General features: G+C 45.9%; 1 protein-coding gene across 2 annotated transcripts; it reads left to right on the top strand.

The window, feature by feature from the left end:
• The first annotated feature begins 267 nt into the window (after window positions 1-267).
• LOC115575827 (sushi domain-containing protein 6) lies at window positions 268-13,960 on the top strand. Of its 2 annotated transcripts, none has more exons than XM_030408181.1 (5): window positions 268-512; window positions 7,301-7,407; window positions 9,297-9,500; window positions 11,526-11,664; window positions 11,790-13,960. In XM_030408181.1, the coding sequence occupies exons 2-5, from the start codon at window positions 7,314-7,316 to the stop codon at window positions 12,121-12,123; spliced, it is 771 nt and encodes a 256-aa protein (XP_030264041.1). In that variant the 5' UTR covers window positions 268-512; window positions 7,301-7,313; the 3' UTR covers window positions 12,124-13,960. The 2 variants fall into 2 exon arrangements, with proteins under 2 accessions (XP_030264041.1, XP_030264050.1); XM_030408190.1 differs by having other exon boundaries at window positions 349-512; window positions 11,793-13,960.
• Window positions 13,961-14,754: the final 794 nt, after the last annotated feature.

Genomic DNA, 14,754 nt, shown 5'->3' with positions numbered 1-14,754 from the left:
TGTTAGCAGTGTAGCTCCTGTGCCGCCTGCCAGCTTTAAGGTACAACAATGAAACACCTGCTGACGTCATCATGAACTCCTTCAGTTTGTGGCTTTTATCAGAAAAATGATTCCAGGAAAATTGTTTTTATTTGTAATGTCGGTTGTTTATTTACAGTCTATTTTTATTCCTGGCCACAGTTTCCTTTCTTCTCACTAACTGAGGAGTGTGTGTGTGTGTGTGTGTTTCCAGAACATGACGGAGCCGCGCATGTGGGCGGGGCTTGGCTCCTCTCAGCGGCCAATAGGAAGGCAGCGTCTCGCTGTCAAACACAGCTGATCGATGAGTCAGGGCAGAGCAGCCGAAAAGGTCCCACTTGTTGCTGAGCAGGAGCCGCGGCCGGAGTTCCGATCCAGCTTCACGCCTCCTCACCCTCACATCTGCCCGCCAGCACCACCCGAACCTCCGCTGCAGCCCGGGCAGCCTCCCCCGCTCAGGATCTCACCGCTGCTGCCTCCCTCGCGGCTCTCAGGTGAGACGTTTTCACCGTTTCTAACCGCTTCACGCGCTCCTGTCAGCGGGAGGAGGTGTCGGTGTTTTAACTTCAGCGGCTGATCGATTCGGGTGATCAGAACCAATAACAGATCGATGTGTTTGAGCGTGCGGAGGGACGGGAGCGCGGTTTGTCTGCTCCTCTGAGGAGGCAGCTGGTTCTGTTGGACATTAACTGTGATCCTGAACCATAAACATGAAGTCACCGCAGATTAATTATTGATCCGGTTTTGATAAAGAATCGGCCTGATAGTTAATGATCACGCTGCATTCATTCAGCCGTTTACATGATGAACTGTGAGGATATAATCAGCTCAAGGCTTCCAGGAGTCCTTGAGAGTCATCCAGGTTCTCCAAGGATCCATATAAGGAGGAGTTCCAGGCTATTGATTAATCAATTAATCGATCTGCAGGATAATTATGTAACAATAACCTTTGATTGTTTCAGTCTTTGTCCGTTCAGCTGATCTGATGTTGAAGGTTTAACTGTCAGATTGATCCATAATAGAACTAGTTGTTCCTGTGTGTGTGTGTGTGTGTGTGTGTGCGTGTGTGTGTGTGTGTGTGTGACTTTTAGTGTAATTCAATCTAACACAACTTTATTGATGTTTGTCTTTAAGGATAACAAAAAAACACAGTTTATAACAGAACTAAAGACATTTAATAACACTTGTAATAAACACATTATTGATGAGTTCCGACCTGAGAATTGACCCGTTTCACCGTCATGTTTGGTCCAGTTACGTGGAACGTGGCTAGCAAAGGGTGCTTCAGAACCGGAACCAGTTAGCATGCCAGCTTTAATCAGTGCGTCACAGCTGTTATCAGACTTCTTCACATTCTGTTGATACTTGTAGTTAATTTTCCAACTTAAATTCCTACATAATGCGTCTTTAAAGCAGCTTTACAGAGGACTTGTTGATTCTGGCGCCCCCTGTGGACAAAACGTTACCTGCAGTAGAGATCTTGGTCGTGCAAAGAAAGACGCAGCCTTTGTTTTTGCAGGATGTTGTTGTTGAATTGTGTGAGATTAATAACTGTAATATCTGCTGGAGAGCCGCTGCAGAGCAACACGCCTCAGTTCATCCTCATATCTGCCATAAAAACAGAGAGTTTTCATTTTATGACTCATCCGACCCGCTGACAGGAATAAAAAATAGCTATAATAATCCTGCAGAAACAAACAAGTCGTGTCTGGTTTGTTGACGTCGGTCACTCGGAGACATCGGCGTGAAACTGAGACTGAGGGTGTTTAGGCCTTTGTGTCACCACATTATAACAACACACACACACACATAGAGACACACAATGTAACCTGTAATGCAACATCAGCACTTCCACTGTGTGTGTGTGTGTGTGTGTGTGTTGTGTTCAGAGCATCACAACCTGCTGCCTCACCTTCAGTTTTACGCTCTCTGTGAGACTAAGAGGAAGTTTGGAAGGTGTGGTCCGTGGGAAACGTTCGTGTTGTGTTGAAATTTGGTTAACTTCCTCACTGCTGAGTGTTTTTTTTAAGACGAGCAGGTTCCCGAGGTGCGAGAGGTGCGAGAGGTGATTCACAGGGATCCACTCAAGGCTTCATCAATGGAGATTTGAGTGGATTTAAGGGTTTTTTTTAGGGGCTGGAAGTCTTTTTCTCAGCAATGTAAACAATTAATTTACCATTTAATCCATCAAGAGAATGAAAACCGTTAAATTAATCAAATATTCTGATATTTGAGTTCTTGGCACTCGACTAATTATCTGATTCCAGCTTCTTTACATGTGAATATTTCCTGGTTTTTGACAGTAAACTAAATATATTTGGATTGTGGATGAAAACACGACATTTGAGGACGTCTTCTTGCTCTTTGGGAATCGCTGATCGACACGTGTCACCACAATCTAGACTAAGACTGAAACAAGATTAATCAATAATGGAAATAAGTGTTTATTGCAGCCCCATTTTAAGCCCCTGATTGTGGAGAAGTGTCGACGTGGTAACCCTTCACCTGTGAATGGTCAGTTGAACTTAAGACCAATCACAGACCAGGTACAGACACTCAGACCTCGTCAAATCAGGAAAGATGAAGAATCGTGCTCGTTTGTTCTCTGAGCGGTTAAAGATTGACTCTAAACGTCGGGGTTAATTCAGTCACCGAGTGTCTCAACGAGACGTCTTCCCTTCAGTAAAGAGAAAACTAACACCCCGGCAGCTTCTTTCACACCTTCAACAATCAGCAGCAGCAGAGCAGAAAGAACAAAGTTCAGCATGTAGGATTAGAAGTCACTGATCAACCAGACTGACTCAGATGTGGTTCAGTGGGTGAAGACGCTCCCTGCTACTACGTGACTGAGTCAAAGCAGACTCCCGGCGGTCATCGTCGTGTGTCTTATCTTTTCCCGCCAGCGCCTTTATTGTTCAGGGACGACGATGACGCTTCCTGCGGCGTGTTTTTCTGGGATTTTCCCAGTGGAAGTTTCTCCTGTTTGGCACCAAACAAACGGCTGGAAACAGAGAACGCATCACTTCCTGTGTGCCAGAAAATATTTCCAAGAAAAGAGCTTCCAGGCAGCGAGTGTTTACAGCAGCGAGCGGCAACTGAACGTGATGGTTCAGTGACGCAGCTTACCAGTGTGCACACATGAGATTCCATTAGATCTAGAATCAGTTTAACGTCAGTGAGCTTTCATACAAAGGAAACAACTTTGTGACTGTTGGGTCTTAAATCCAGCTCAGGCGTGAGATCCAGAGACCAGGCCTGAGTTTTCCCTGTAAAAATGGAGACTGAAATACGGCACAAGTCTTATTTACAAGATTATTCACTCGCGCTGATGGACGAGGTTGTGATAGAATCCGAGGTAAAACAAGATTTAACAGACGGTGTTGTGTCAAAGTCTGTTCCCCCGTCGACACGTGTTTCCTCTCACCGCCGAGGCTCGAGACACTTCATACCCGGCGTTAACCCCAACCTTCGAGCGTTTGTGTGAATCTCAAACACATTTCATTCATTCATTCATTCATTCATTCATTGACGCCACCTCCCTGCATCTTATTACAAAATGCATCCTTTAAAACCTTACATAAGAAACCGGGAATTCGTCTGAAATCTGCTGAAGTGTTTTGTTTCTCTTCTCCATTTCTTCGTCTGCGTCTCTCTCGCCGAGGACGCATCGGAAGAAATAAAAGGAGAACTGCGACTCTGGGAGGAAACTGGGAGAGGAGAGGTGTAGATGATGGAGAGGAGACGAGGTTACAAAAGCACCGAGGCGCATATGGTGTTAAAAACCTGCTCCTGGAATTATTCCCTTTGTCAGATTGTTGTCAGAAGCTCAGAGTGCAGCCGCGACAGAGGAAGACGTCCTCCAGCCTCCCGACGCGTGAAGTCACCTGTAGTGAAGCTGTCAGTCAGACTCGGCCTTCGCAGCCCTGCGACAAAACACAGCCAGATTGTGCCAGCTGACGCTAAAAGCTGTGGGAACGCTGACATTTAAGTCTTGCCAGAATGATGTTTGTAGTGATTCTGAAGGTGGCGGAGTCGATGCGTCACAACATCTCACCACAACTTTTCAGCAATACGCTCACGAAAGCTGCCGAGCATTTATTCCACCGGCGCGTTGCGTTGCGTCACGGCGGCATCGAAAAAGGAAACAAAAAGAAATCCTCCATTAGAGCGTTACGACCCGCAGCTCTCACAGGAGAAGCAGCTGAGCACATTTAGAATAATCTCTCTGTCTTCACTTTAATTCTGCAGCCGCAGAACTTGACAAACATTTCAGCAGAAGTTCTAATATCGCAGAGGGCCACGATGACTAAGATCCAGATCACCCACGCAGACTGTGGTCACGTAAGAAGGAGCTGTGAATGTGTGTGTGTGTGTGTGTTTCAGGGGGTGTGTTTGTGTGTAAGTTGAGCTTTAAAGCAGCTACACTTTTCCTCACAACTTCAAAGACGTACGAAAATCAATCAATAAGATGTCAGCCGTCACATTAATCACCAACTATGTTCATTAGTTATTAATTGGTTTAGGTGTTTTTTAGTCTGGATTCTCTGATTCCAGCATCCTAAATGTGTTTCTTCTGGATATATTCATCTTTGGGTCGTGGATATTTTTAGGACATCATTTCATTTGACTTTGATCGCACGTCAACATGCATCATGCAGCCGTTTCCCAACATCCCCTGACTGATTCTGAGTCGTGTTACAGACCAAACAACTGCGAAAAAAACTGACAATGAAAGTAATCTCTATTTGCATCCCGTCTTCGAAGGGTGAACGGTGAATCGATGAATCATTTCATGTATAAAATTGAGAAAACTGCTCATCATATATTCCCAAAACCTCCAAGTGACGTCTTTAGATTGCTTCTGTTGTCCAACCAGCGTTCCCAAACCCAAACAGAACCCGAAGACTCATTAAAGAAGCCGGAACCAGAAAACACTGACGGTGATGATAATCAACAGATGAGCCGCTGCAGCTCCGTTCAGCTTCTCTTTCATCATTTAGCTGTGATGGTGCGAGGGAATGCATTGTGTCAACGACGGCCCTCACAACTATAGAATAGGAGGATATTGAGTGTGTGTATTTGTGTGTTTGTGTGTGTGCGTGTGCATGTGTGTGTGTGTGCGTGGCAGCCATGTTGAGGCGGGGGGCCCTCCCTCGCCGCTCCAGAGATGACTGGCATCTCTCCCGACATGAAAGCACCAAACACACAGTAAAGGCAGCTGAGCAACACCTACACACACACTCTCACACGCGGTGGCATTTAGACGGGCTCTGGCAGAAGTTCTGGCTCCGCTGGCACTTGTTTCTGACAGGAAGTGCGTGTCTGGGACCGACCAGAGCGAGTCATATGGAGAAAGAGTCGGGGGTTCTTGTGGTTTCAGAGCGAAGAAAGTTTTGGCGCTGCTCAGCTGTCGGCTGTCAGATGATGTGATGATTTTGGTCAGTATGGTCAGCGCTGACACAGAACACAGAGTGAGGTGACAGTTTCACTATCGGTCGACTGAAAGGTTGAAGTCAGGACGCGATTACAGTCGAGTTGTAAAGAAGCCGAGCGCAGGAGCAACGTGCAAAGTTGTGTTTACTGCCAGGCGACAGAACGGGCCCTTTCTTCTTTCACATCAAACGTTTTATTCTTCATATTTGTAGTTTTATCTTCAGTCAGGTTAGATTTATCAGACATCTTTACATTTTACTAGAATTTGTTTGGTTGTTTTACATGAGCGGAAGCTGTGGTGACACTTGAGTCATAGTTTAACTTTAGACCGGTTCCAGAGAAATACTCACTGATCCTTGCAGATATTTAAATGAACGGTGGAGTTCGTCAGGTGAACAATGCTTTGAGACGATGTCAGTACACAAAGGTCTGGTTGTTTTTTAGACATTTATTGTGCAAATGTGTCGTATTGTGGATAATCAGAGCTCTCTCACAATGTGTCTGTTGTCTTTAGTAAAGTGGAAATGGAACATGAAATGAAAACACATGTCTACGTGTCGAATGCTGCTGTCAGAGTTCATCCTTGAGGTTTTGGGGGGCACAGACAGGAAGTCAGCGGTTCAAATGTCAGGTGTCGTTTGTAAAAAATCAAAACCGAAGAGCGTCATTGATGCAGCTGCTCGGTGACCAGCGGGAGAAGACAGCAGCGGTGTGTGTGTGTGTGTGTGTGTGTGTGTGTGTGTGTGTGTGTGTGTGTGTGTGTGTGTGTGTGCAGCTGACAGGTGTGAATGAACACAACGGCAGGCCAGCGTTGTCAGCCTGCTCTGGATTACAGCAAACAACAAGCCGCTTCACAGCTGACAACACAAAAAAAAAACCTTTTCTCTCACAGCTGTGATGTCTCTTGTATTTTCAGAAATGTACCGCAGTTGAAATCTTTAAAAAGCGCGATGTGTCACTTCTGCTTCCTGTTCTAAGATACTGACAGGACATTAGCTCAGTGTGAAGTTAACGATACAACACGTAAGAAATTAGTGGTCATTTTCACTTTGCTGGTTCAAGACCAGCGAAGTGAAATCAGCACCGTCCACATCAGTGGCGTGCGCAGACTTTTGGCGAGCGTTTTGGCTCCCAAGAGGGCACTTTAGCACGTGTTTTGGCTCCCAAGAGGGCACTTTGGTGAGTGTTTTGGCTCCCAAGAGGGCACTTTAGCATGTGTTTTGGCTCCCAAGAGGGCACTTTAACGCATGTTTTGGCTCCCAAGAGGGCACTTTAGCACGTGTTTTGGCTCCCAAGAGGGCACTTTAACGCATGTTTTGGCTTCCAATAGGGCACTTTAATGCATGTTTTGGCTCCCAAGAGGGCACTTTATCATGTTTTAACAGGTAAAGGGGGCAGTTTAGTGTGTTTTGCTAACCAAAAGGGCACTTTGACATGCTTTTTTGGCTCCCAAGAGGGCACTTTAGCGCGTTTTGGCTCCCAAGAGGGCACTTTAGTGCGCGTTTTGGCTCCCGGGAGGGCACTTTAGCACACGTTTTGGCTCCGAAGAGGGCGCTTTATTCAACAATTGAGCCACGAGCCCCCCTTGTGCACATCACTGGTCCACATCACAGAACAGAAACACCTCCGTTGATCTCTGCTGCAGTCGGGCTGATAAACAGGAGTGAAGATAAATCAGATTTTAATCCTCTGGTCGGTCAGCAGCTCCGGATCAGAGCAGAATCTGATGCGACTCTTGGTGTTTATTCCTCCAGACGTTCTGGATCTACAGGCAGAATTTACACATCGATGCTTTTATTGTGGTTGTTGAAGTTGATTTATTGACTCTTTATCTCTGTTGTGTTTTCAGGAACTCAGGTTTGATGTCTGGCTCGGTCTCGTATCCATGGCTGTGTGGACACATCAGTCTGGTGTGTGGACTCCTCCTCCTGGCCTCCTCGCCGCTGCTCGCTGCAGGTACGACCTCTGACCCACCTGTTCCCCCTCACACCTCACCCCTCACACCTCACACATCACCCCTCACCCCTCACCCCTCACACCTCACACCTCCAGGTTGTTGGTTTCACCTTCATTTTACAAGCAAACAGGCTAATATTTGCCCAAATAACGGGTCCACGTCGACCAAGCTGCAGGAGAAACGACCTCCATGTCATCCAAACAGAACTAAAGTGATCAACCTCAAGACCTTGATCCAGCAGAACCTTCCTGTACTGTTCACCAGTGGTTTGGACTCTCAAACGCAGCATTATCACCTCTTTAATGACGACTGATTGTGAAACACTAAATGAACTTTATGCAGCCTGTTGCAGGATGCAGCCGCCGTACATGTTTGAAACTCGCTCTCGGCTCCTTCCTCTTTTTATCAGAAGTGTCAACTTCACACTTTTAGAGTTTATATTGTGTTACAATTACCTCTCTGGAACTTCACATCGTTTCTCTCTACTTCCCCTTTCTAACTGTGTGAGTACCAAAAGAGTTCAAATCTGAAATATCTTCGTCTTGTGAAACTATCAGATGAAGATAAGCTTTGTGTTGAAAGTTGATACTTTTCTCGTTGTGGCTTCACCGGCAGATTTCAGTGAGTTTCCACTCTCACACTTGACCTACTCTTCATGTGTGTTTGTGATGTTTGGGGTTGAGGAGCGTGCGGAGGTGGAAAGCAGATTTTTGCAGACGCAGACTTTTTAAAGGTGGTAGGTGAAGAAATGGAGGAAGTGGGTAACTGTGTTGGCTGCTCGGTTAAAGCTGCCCATCGGGTGAAGCTGAAGTGGGTGCGGGCGCTTGTCACCAAATGAGAAGTGAGCTGCAGGAAAAGGCACGCGCTCAAATCAGAATGTATGTGAGCAGCACGGTCGCTGCCGCTGCCATCTGGCAAGCAATACACAGAACCATCTGCTGCTGCAGGACCAGGCGACACCGCAGCCTCCATCCTCCGCTCCCTGCTGGAAATAATTCATTATTTATTTCTAAGATTTATTATTAAGTCGTCCAGGTTGAACTGATCTTGAATCTCGTGTCTTGAAAAAGTGCTCCTGACCCTCTGTCGAGCATTTTCTCATGTTTGTTGGCAGAATCAATATCAGCTCACGGTCGACTCAGCCTGAAGCAGCTGGTGTCGCACTCACTCGTCATCGATCACTTCTCACCCTGACATCATGTCTGCACGCTGCTCTTCTCAAACAGCAACAACATCAGTTTTGGGCCTTAACTACGAAGATCCACCGTTCATATTCACGCTGTAGAGGCTCGAGCACGCCTTCGGTTCCTCGAGGGCAGCTGTGTCGGAGGAAGTACCCACTGACAAGAGAAGAGATAGCTCGTGCACGCTTCCTTTTGAGATTATAGGTGAAACAACTTTTCCGGCGTTAGATCTTCATCAGCTCGAACCCAGTAATGTTTTTGCAATTAACAGGAAGTGTGCAGGAGCTCTCTCTGCTCTTTTCCAAATTGCGGAGCTGCCCAGTAAATAACCAACATCTCCGAGCAGAGAGGAACCCTCTTCTTTATTTCCCTAAAATATCACCGACATGTGCCGATTGTGACATTTAAGGAATTACGTATTGTGATACAATTACCTGAATATAGAGAAGAAATCTCTGTTCTAACAAAGCAAACTGAGCTGAAGCTCTGAGAGCTGCTGGAGGTGGCAGCATGTGGAAGGAAGAAGTGTGAATATCACCGCCGGAGTGTTTAAAGACAACAAACGCGTGTGAAGAAGTGCTGCAGAGACGAGAGGCTGCGAATAGAGACCGTCACCAACAGAAATAGTGCGAGTCAGACCTGACTGGTCTTATAATCTTGATCGTGGCCTTTTTCTCATCTCTGTCTTTTGTTGTTCTCTGCAGGCCGGCTCGGTAACTGCTCCCACCCTCTGGTGCCCGAACACGGAGGCTTCCGCTGTGATCCGTCTCCGTGTCGAGGGTTCCCCCACAAGAGCTCCATCCACTTCTTCTGCGAGCCCGGGTACCACTTCAGCACCAAGACCCGCATCTCCAGGTGTCGCCACGGCAAGTGGCAGACCCCGATACCGGCCTGCGTCCCCAACAGACGTAAGGATTTACATCTAGTTTCATGCATTTTATGTTTGAGTGAGTATTTACAGGTGCAGCAAGTGAATTTCTCCGCAAGTATTAATCGTGTTTAGTGTCATCAGAATGAGAAAAACATCTTCCAGGTTTCAGCTACTCAGATGCTTTTTTATTCTCGTTTGGCTAGTCGGCTCTGGAGGACTGTGATAGACATTCTTCACTGTTGTCAGACATTTTGTAGGAGAGATGATTAAGACGGTTTGATCTACGATGACAGCGACTGTGACTCAAACGCTGCTCGATGCCAAATAACTCTGTGCTGATTCTCTTTGTTCTGAGAGAGACGCAGCAAACAGCTGTTCTTTTTATTGAGCTGTTCTTCTCACACGTTTTGTGAGTGTTTATATCATTAAAAGACAGTTATTGACGACGGTAAGCTCGTAGTTCGGCTTGATCGCTTTATAACTTGAAGATGTGCTGATGAGGAAACGAACTGTCGCTGCAGAATAATACAGGCGGGATGTACGACTTTGTTTCTTCCTTCTGTGGATTGAAGATTGTATTCTGCAAAATGCTGGTGTTTGTTTATTGGGGACATCCTAAATCTTTTCCCAGCATACTAAACATACGGCCGTGTGGTTTATCGGATATAAGCTGAGTTGGTGTTTGTTCCAGGAGCATCAGGACCCTCACGCAGGATCATGTTTGCATCATGATGTCAGTGCACAATTATTAATCTTTTAGGCAAATACAGTTGGGTAAGTTTTGGATAAGATGGTAAACAGGGGTTGGAGAGTCTGACTTCACCCGTGTGCATGTTTTTCTGTTCCATGAACATCTAGTTTTATGTGCATCAGTCAGTGTTTCGCTCGGGGGCTCGTCTCATCATACAAACATTAAACAAAGTCAAGTTTTTAATTCAATATTTACCTGAACAAAATGCTCGGGGTGATTTGTAGAGGAGAGAATATTTCAGTCTTGTGCTGCACAAACAGTCGGATCAGCTCTCCGAGTCTGGAGTCATGTGACGACAAAACTCCCGCCATCATTATTAAGCCGACGTTTCTTTAAACAACTCCAAACATCGTGTGACATTTCCCAGCAGCCCCGGGGCGTCACGGCGTTCCTCAGTTTATAATGTGTTAATGACTCATTGCAGCGTTTTGAAGGCTGATTAGTGGCTTCGTGGCGGTTCCTGCTTGTTTGGAGCGTGCAGCAGCATTAAGGGTGGCGTCAGGTGTCTCCTCACCATCACGCACTGATACCAAACCAGCCGCGGAAGCTCGCGTTTATATTTGACCTACTTAACAGAAACACGGCTGCAGACGCTCTAGAACCTTGTCTTTCCTCAGACCAGTTCCGACTTCCTCTGTCGCCATTCAGTGACACCCACTGTGACAGGAAGTCAGAGCGCAGAGCGAGGAAGCGGTCGAAGCCACTATAATAACCAATAAACATTTCCTCTGCGTCGTCGCTGTCGGAGCCTCATGGAAAGCTACTGCTGCCGTGTCGCCACGGGCACAAAGAAACCACATAAGTCGATGAAGAGCTTCCTTTCGTAGATCTTTTATTTGATTTGATTTGTTTCTGTTCAGACAGTGGAACGCCGATTTTCCACAGAGGTGCAGCACGTAAAGATTTTATCTTGCGGCTTCAGATCGTGTCTGAACCTTATATGTACGTGATAAGTGAATGCAAACACCAGACTGCCAGATTTTAGAAGAGAGGAAGTTTCAGTCCAAGCTCACAAAAAACCCCCTAAATATTCGATCTACACGCCCATAAAAAAGGGAAAAAGGCCAAAAATATCAAATGTGTGACGCTGGAACCACAAAGTGTTTGTTGCTTTGCTTGAGCTGCTAACTTCCTGTTTACTTCCCGTTTGACGTTTCCTCCAATTTTGATTTTAAAAGCATTTAAGGTTATGCTAACTTTGGTCACTTCGGTGTCTTAGATAACCGTTAGCTACGTTAGCTCGTCACTCAGTGCTGCGCCAACGTTGAGAAAGCTGTTTCTGTTCTCAACGTCTGTCCTTCTCCTCCTCAGAGAACACAAACTCTGACGACAAGGGGAACGAATCGATGCCCAGCATGGCGACGACAGCGGTGGGCGTGTCCATCTTCCTGCTCACCACCACCGCCTGCCTGGTCGTCAAGTCCCGCCTCTACCCCTGCCAATCACACGGGTGAGGAGATTATTTACAGTGGTTCCCAACAAGGGGAAATATAGTAGAAGAGCTCAACTAATATGAAAAATTAGCCCTCCTCTGGTGTCACCCCATGTAATAACTGTCTCTCTCTCTCGTCCCAGCAGCCGGCGCTCCTCAGACCAGCTCGACCTGATGGTGGACGGACATCCTGTCTCCCTCCCGTCCTACGAGGAGGCGGTGTACGGCAGCTGGGGGCAGCGCCTCCCCCCCTGCTCAGTGCCGGGCCCCACCCAGCTCCTGTTAGCTCAGGAGGCTCCCGGCTGTCACCAGACATCTCAGTCGGACGGCAGCCATCGCCCCCTGCTGTCCAATCAGAGCCCAGACAACCCCCCGCCCCCTTACGAGGAGGTCCAATCATCACATCCCAGAGACAGGATGGGTGACGGGGACGTCCGGCAGCTACATGTTGCACTTTCAGACGATAAGGACACTTGATTGACAGACTGTGGCGTTCATACGTGGCACATATGTGGTGTTTAGCAACGAAAAAGGCTCGATTTTGATTGACAGCTGATTGCTGCAGCACAGTGATCAATCTGCAGCCCGACAACAGCTGACAAACACAAACAACACGACTGACGGCAGATTCCTGTGTTGAATGCACTTTTCCTGGTTGGCTGCAGCTCACCAGCATCGGGACGCTCTGTCCTATCACATCGCTCTTTAGACCAAGCTGATAAGCTCTGATTGGCCAGTTGTCACGTCTCAAAGACCTGAATGAAGAGGACTAAAGTTCATTAATAGATGAAATGTTGATTGTATCGTGTGTTGTATGAATGTTTTGAGTTCATGTGCTGTCAGGTGAAAACCTCGTGTCCAGAACAGGAAAAGGAAAGGCTTTTTTAAATTTAATTAGTTAAACAGATTGATTGAATATCTTCAGTTTAAAGCAGCTTCAAGGAACTTTTTATTCGTGTTGATTCTGGCGCCCCCTGTGGATAGAAGCAGTATGAGCGCCATCCTAATCTGGCGAGTGAGGGAATTTGTTGAAGGACGAGATGAAAGAAAGACTATTTTTCTTTTTTAAACCAACCCATTTACATGATTAGCCATTTGTAACATTAAAGGAACAGTTCAGCTCCGTCATCATCTCCTCCATCGTCTCGTAGTCCACAAAACATTTCTGAAGCTTCACAGCAAAAACAGCAGCAGGAGACTTGTTTTAAAACAGTCTCTGGAAATCTGGAGATCCTGGAATGATTTGAAAAAACTTTATTTACATCGAGCGGAAATCTTCACTGTAGCGGCTAAGCTAAAAGCGTTAGCATCTGAAGTTGGTGCGCATGCTTGACCGCGTGTTAAGTGAATAACATCTTTTTAGTCCCGGGCTGCAACTCTGTTTTTCTGTGAAGCTCCAGAAATATTTTGTGGACTGCAAGACTTCACCTGACTTTCTCTCAGCATGGAGGGAGGAGATCATGGATACTTTTTCATTTTTTGGGGGTGAACTGTCCCTTTAAATTGAGACTGTTTCACAACCAGTTAAAAAGTTCCCTGCAGTAATAAAAGAATATCACCCAAACTGAAATGAGGTTTTCACATGAGAGCAGTCACATAAAGTGTAAGTGCCTGTGTGTGTGTGTGTGTGTGTGTGTGTGTGTGTGTGTGTGTTTTCAGTGTAGTTCTGGAGACGTGGTCCATCCTTCCCGTCAGTGACGGGCCCGATCGAGGCTTCTCTGCGAAGTCACTTTTCGTGCTGTTGACTTCTGTGCAGCGACGTCGGCGGCATGTTATGTGTTAATTTAAACAGATGTTAATTTAGTGTACAGCAGATATATTTAGAGACTTTAAATGCCTGGAAACCAAACAGTCTGTAACGTGTTTCTCCTGTGTTCATTCAGTGCTGAGTGAAGTAAAGATTAGATTCAGTTCGGTGTGCAGGAAAAAGAATCTTTCTGTTTCCTGACACCGGATCAGTTTATCGCCCTGGTGGCATCGCTGCAGACACGAAGGTGCTTTTATCCGAATTACAACTTTCATTTCACAGCCTGCAAAAATACTCACAGTCGGACCAAATTCCCTCAAATCACCTGAAACTGATCAGTGATCAATGAGCGATCCGATCCCTCTCTCCACCTGCTGCTTCCCTCTCCGTCACTCTTTGACCTCTGCAGAGCAACTGACGCCTTCACAGACCTTGAATGTATTCTCTGTTTTATTTTGTGCCAACAAAATTTAAATATATGGATTGTAATACTTAAAGATTATTTGTACATTGTTTTATTGCACAGAATTATATGATAAATAAATGTTGAGACGTTTCTTTGTCCGACTTCTCGTTTGTGTCTTGATTGAAGTTCATCTGCGTCACATGAGTTTGTGAGCGTGGCAGCAGGAAGAGGACGGAGCTGATGTGTTCAGCACCGCAGACGGGTCAATAGCTCAGCCTGAAGAAAGATTTAAAGATCTTTTTTAATTAATGTGGGATCTCAAAGCTTCTGGGGACTTGGATTATTCTGGACAAAGTGTGTGGAGCGTTTTAAAACAAGTCTCTGAAGCTCTAGAATTTTTTTGTGGATGACAAACTTCCCCTGACTCTCACCAACATGGAGGTGAGGAGATAATAAATCTGAATTTTCTTAACATTTTCCTTTTTTTATCAGCTTTAGACGTGCAGCTGCTAAAATAAAGTTAAGTTAAACGTCAGGAATGAAACATTTATCTGTTGTCTCAGCTAAAAAACTGCAGGAATCTAAATCAAATCTGAAACTCTTTTTTCAGATCCTGATGATAAACCATTTTTTCTACTTGATCTGATGGAAGTTTCCTCTCCACCTGCTGCAGGTCGGTCCAGACACTCAACAGCACCGAGCAGTGAAGTTTCATTCTGCTTTGAGAAGAAGTTCTGAAGAAACACTGAGAGTTTCTTAATTTCTTAAAAAACACGTCAGCTCCGTTGACCTTCCCTCGATGAAGAAAGACGACAGTTAAAATGAAACTGAAGAGCTTTATTGTTTCAACACACGACAGTTTGTCTCCAGAGATGATAATTTAAAAATGAGGCCTTACATTTTCTTCCTGCCGTCTCATTATCATTCCAAATAAACCGCTCGCTTCCTGTGAGGC

Source organism: Sparus aurata, chromosome 2 (genome assembly GCF_900880675.1).
Source record: "Sparus aurata chromosome 2, fSpaAur1.1, whole genome shotgun sequence".
Lineage (NCBI taxonomy): Eukaryota > Metazoa > Chordata > Actinopteri > Spariformes > Sparidae > Sparus > Sparus aurata.
This window is presented reverse-complemented; position numbering and strand designations above follow the sequence as displayed.

Bases quoted from the DNA above. Each gene is read 5' to 3' on its own strand.
- LOC115575827 (XM_030408181.1), top strand. From the start codon at position 7,314: ATGTCTGGCTCGGTCTCGTATCCATGGCTGTGTGGACACATCAGTCTG. The intron at 9,501-11,525 runs GTAAGGATTTAC...TCTCCTCCTCAG, and splicing joins GGCCTGCGTCCCCAACAGAC to AGAACACAAACTCTGACGAC. The intron at 11,665-11,789 runs GTGAGGAGATTA...CTCTCGTCCCAG, and splicing joins TACCCCTGCCAATCACACGG to CAGCCGGCGCTCCTCAGACC.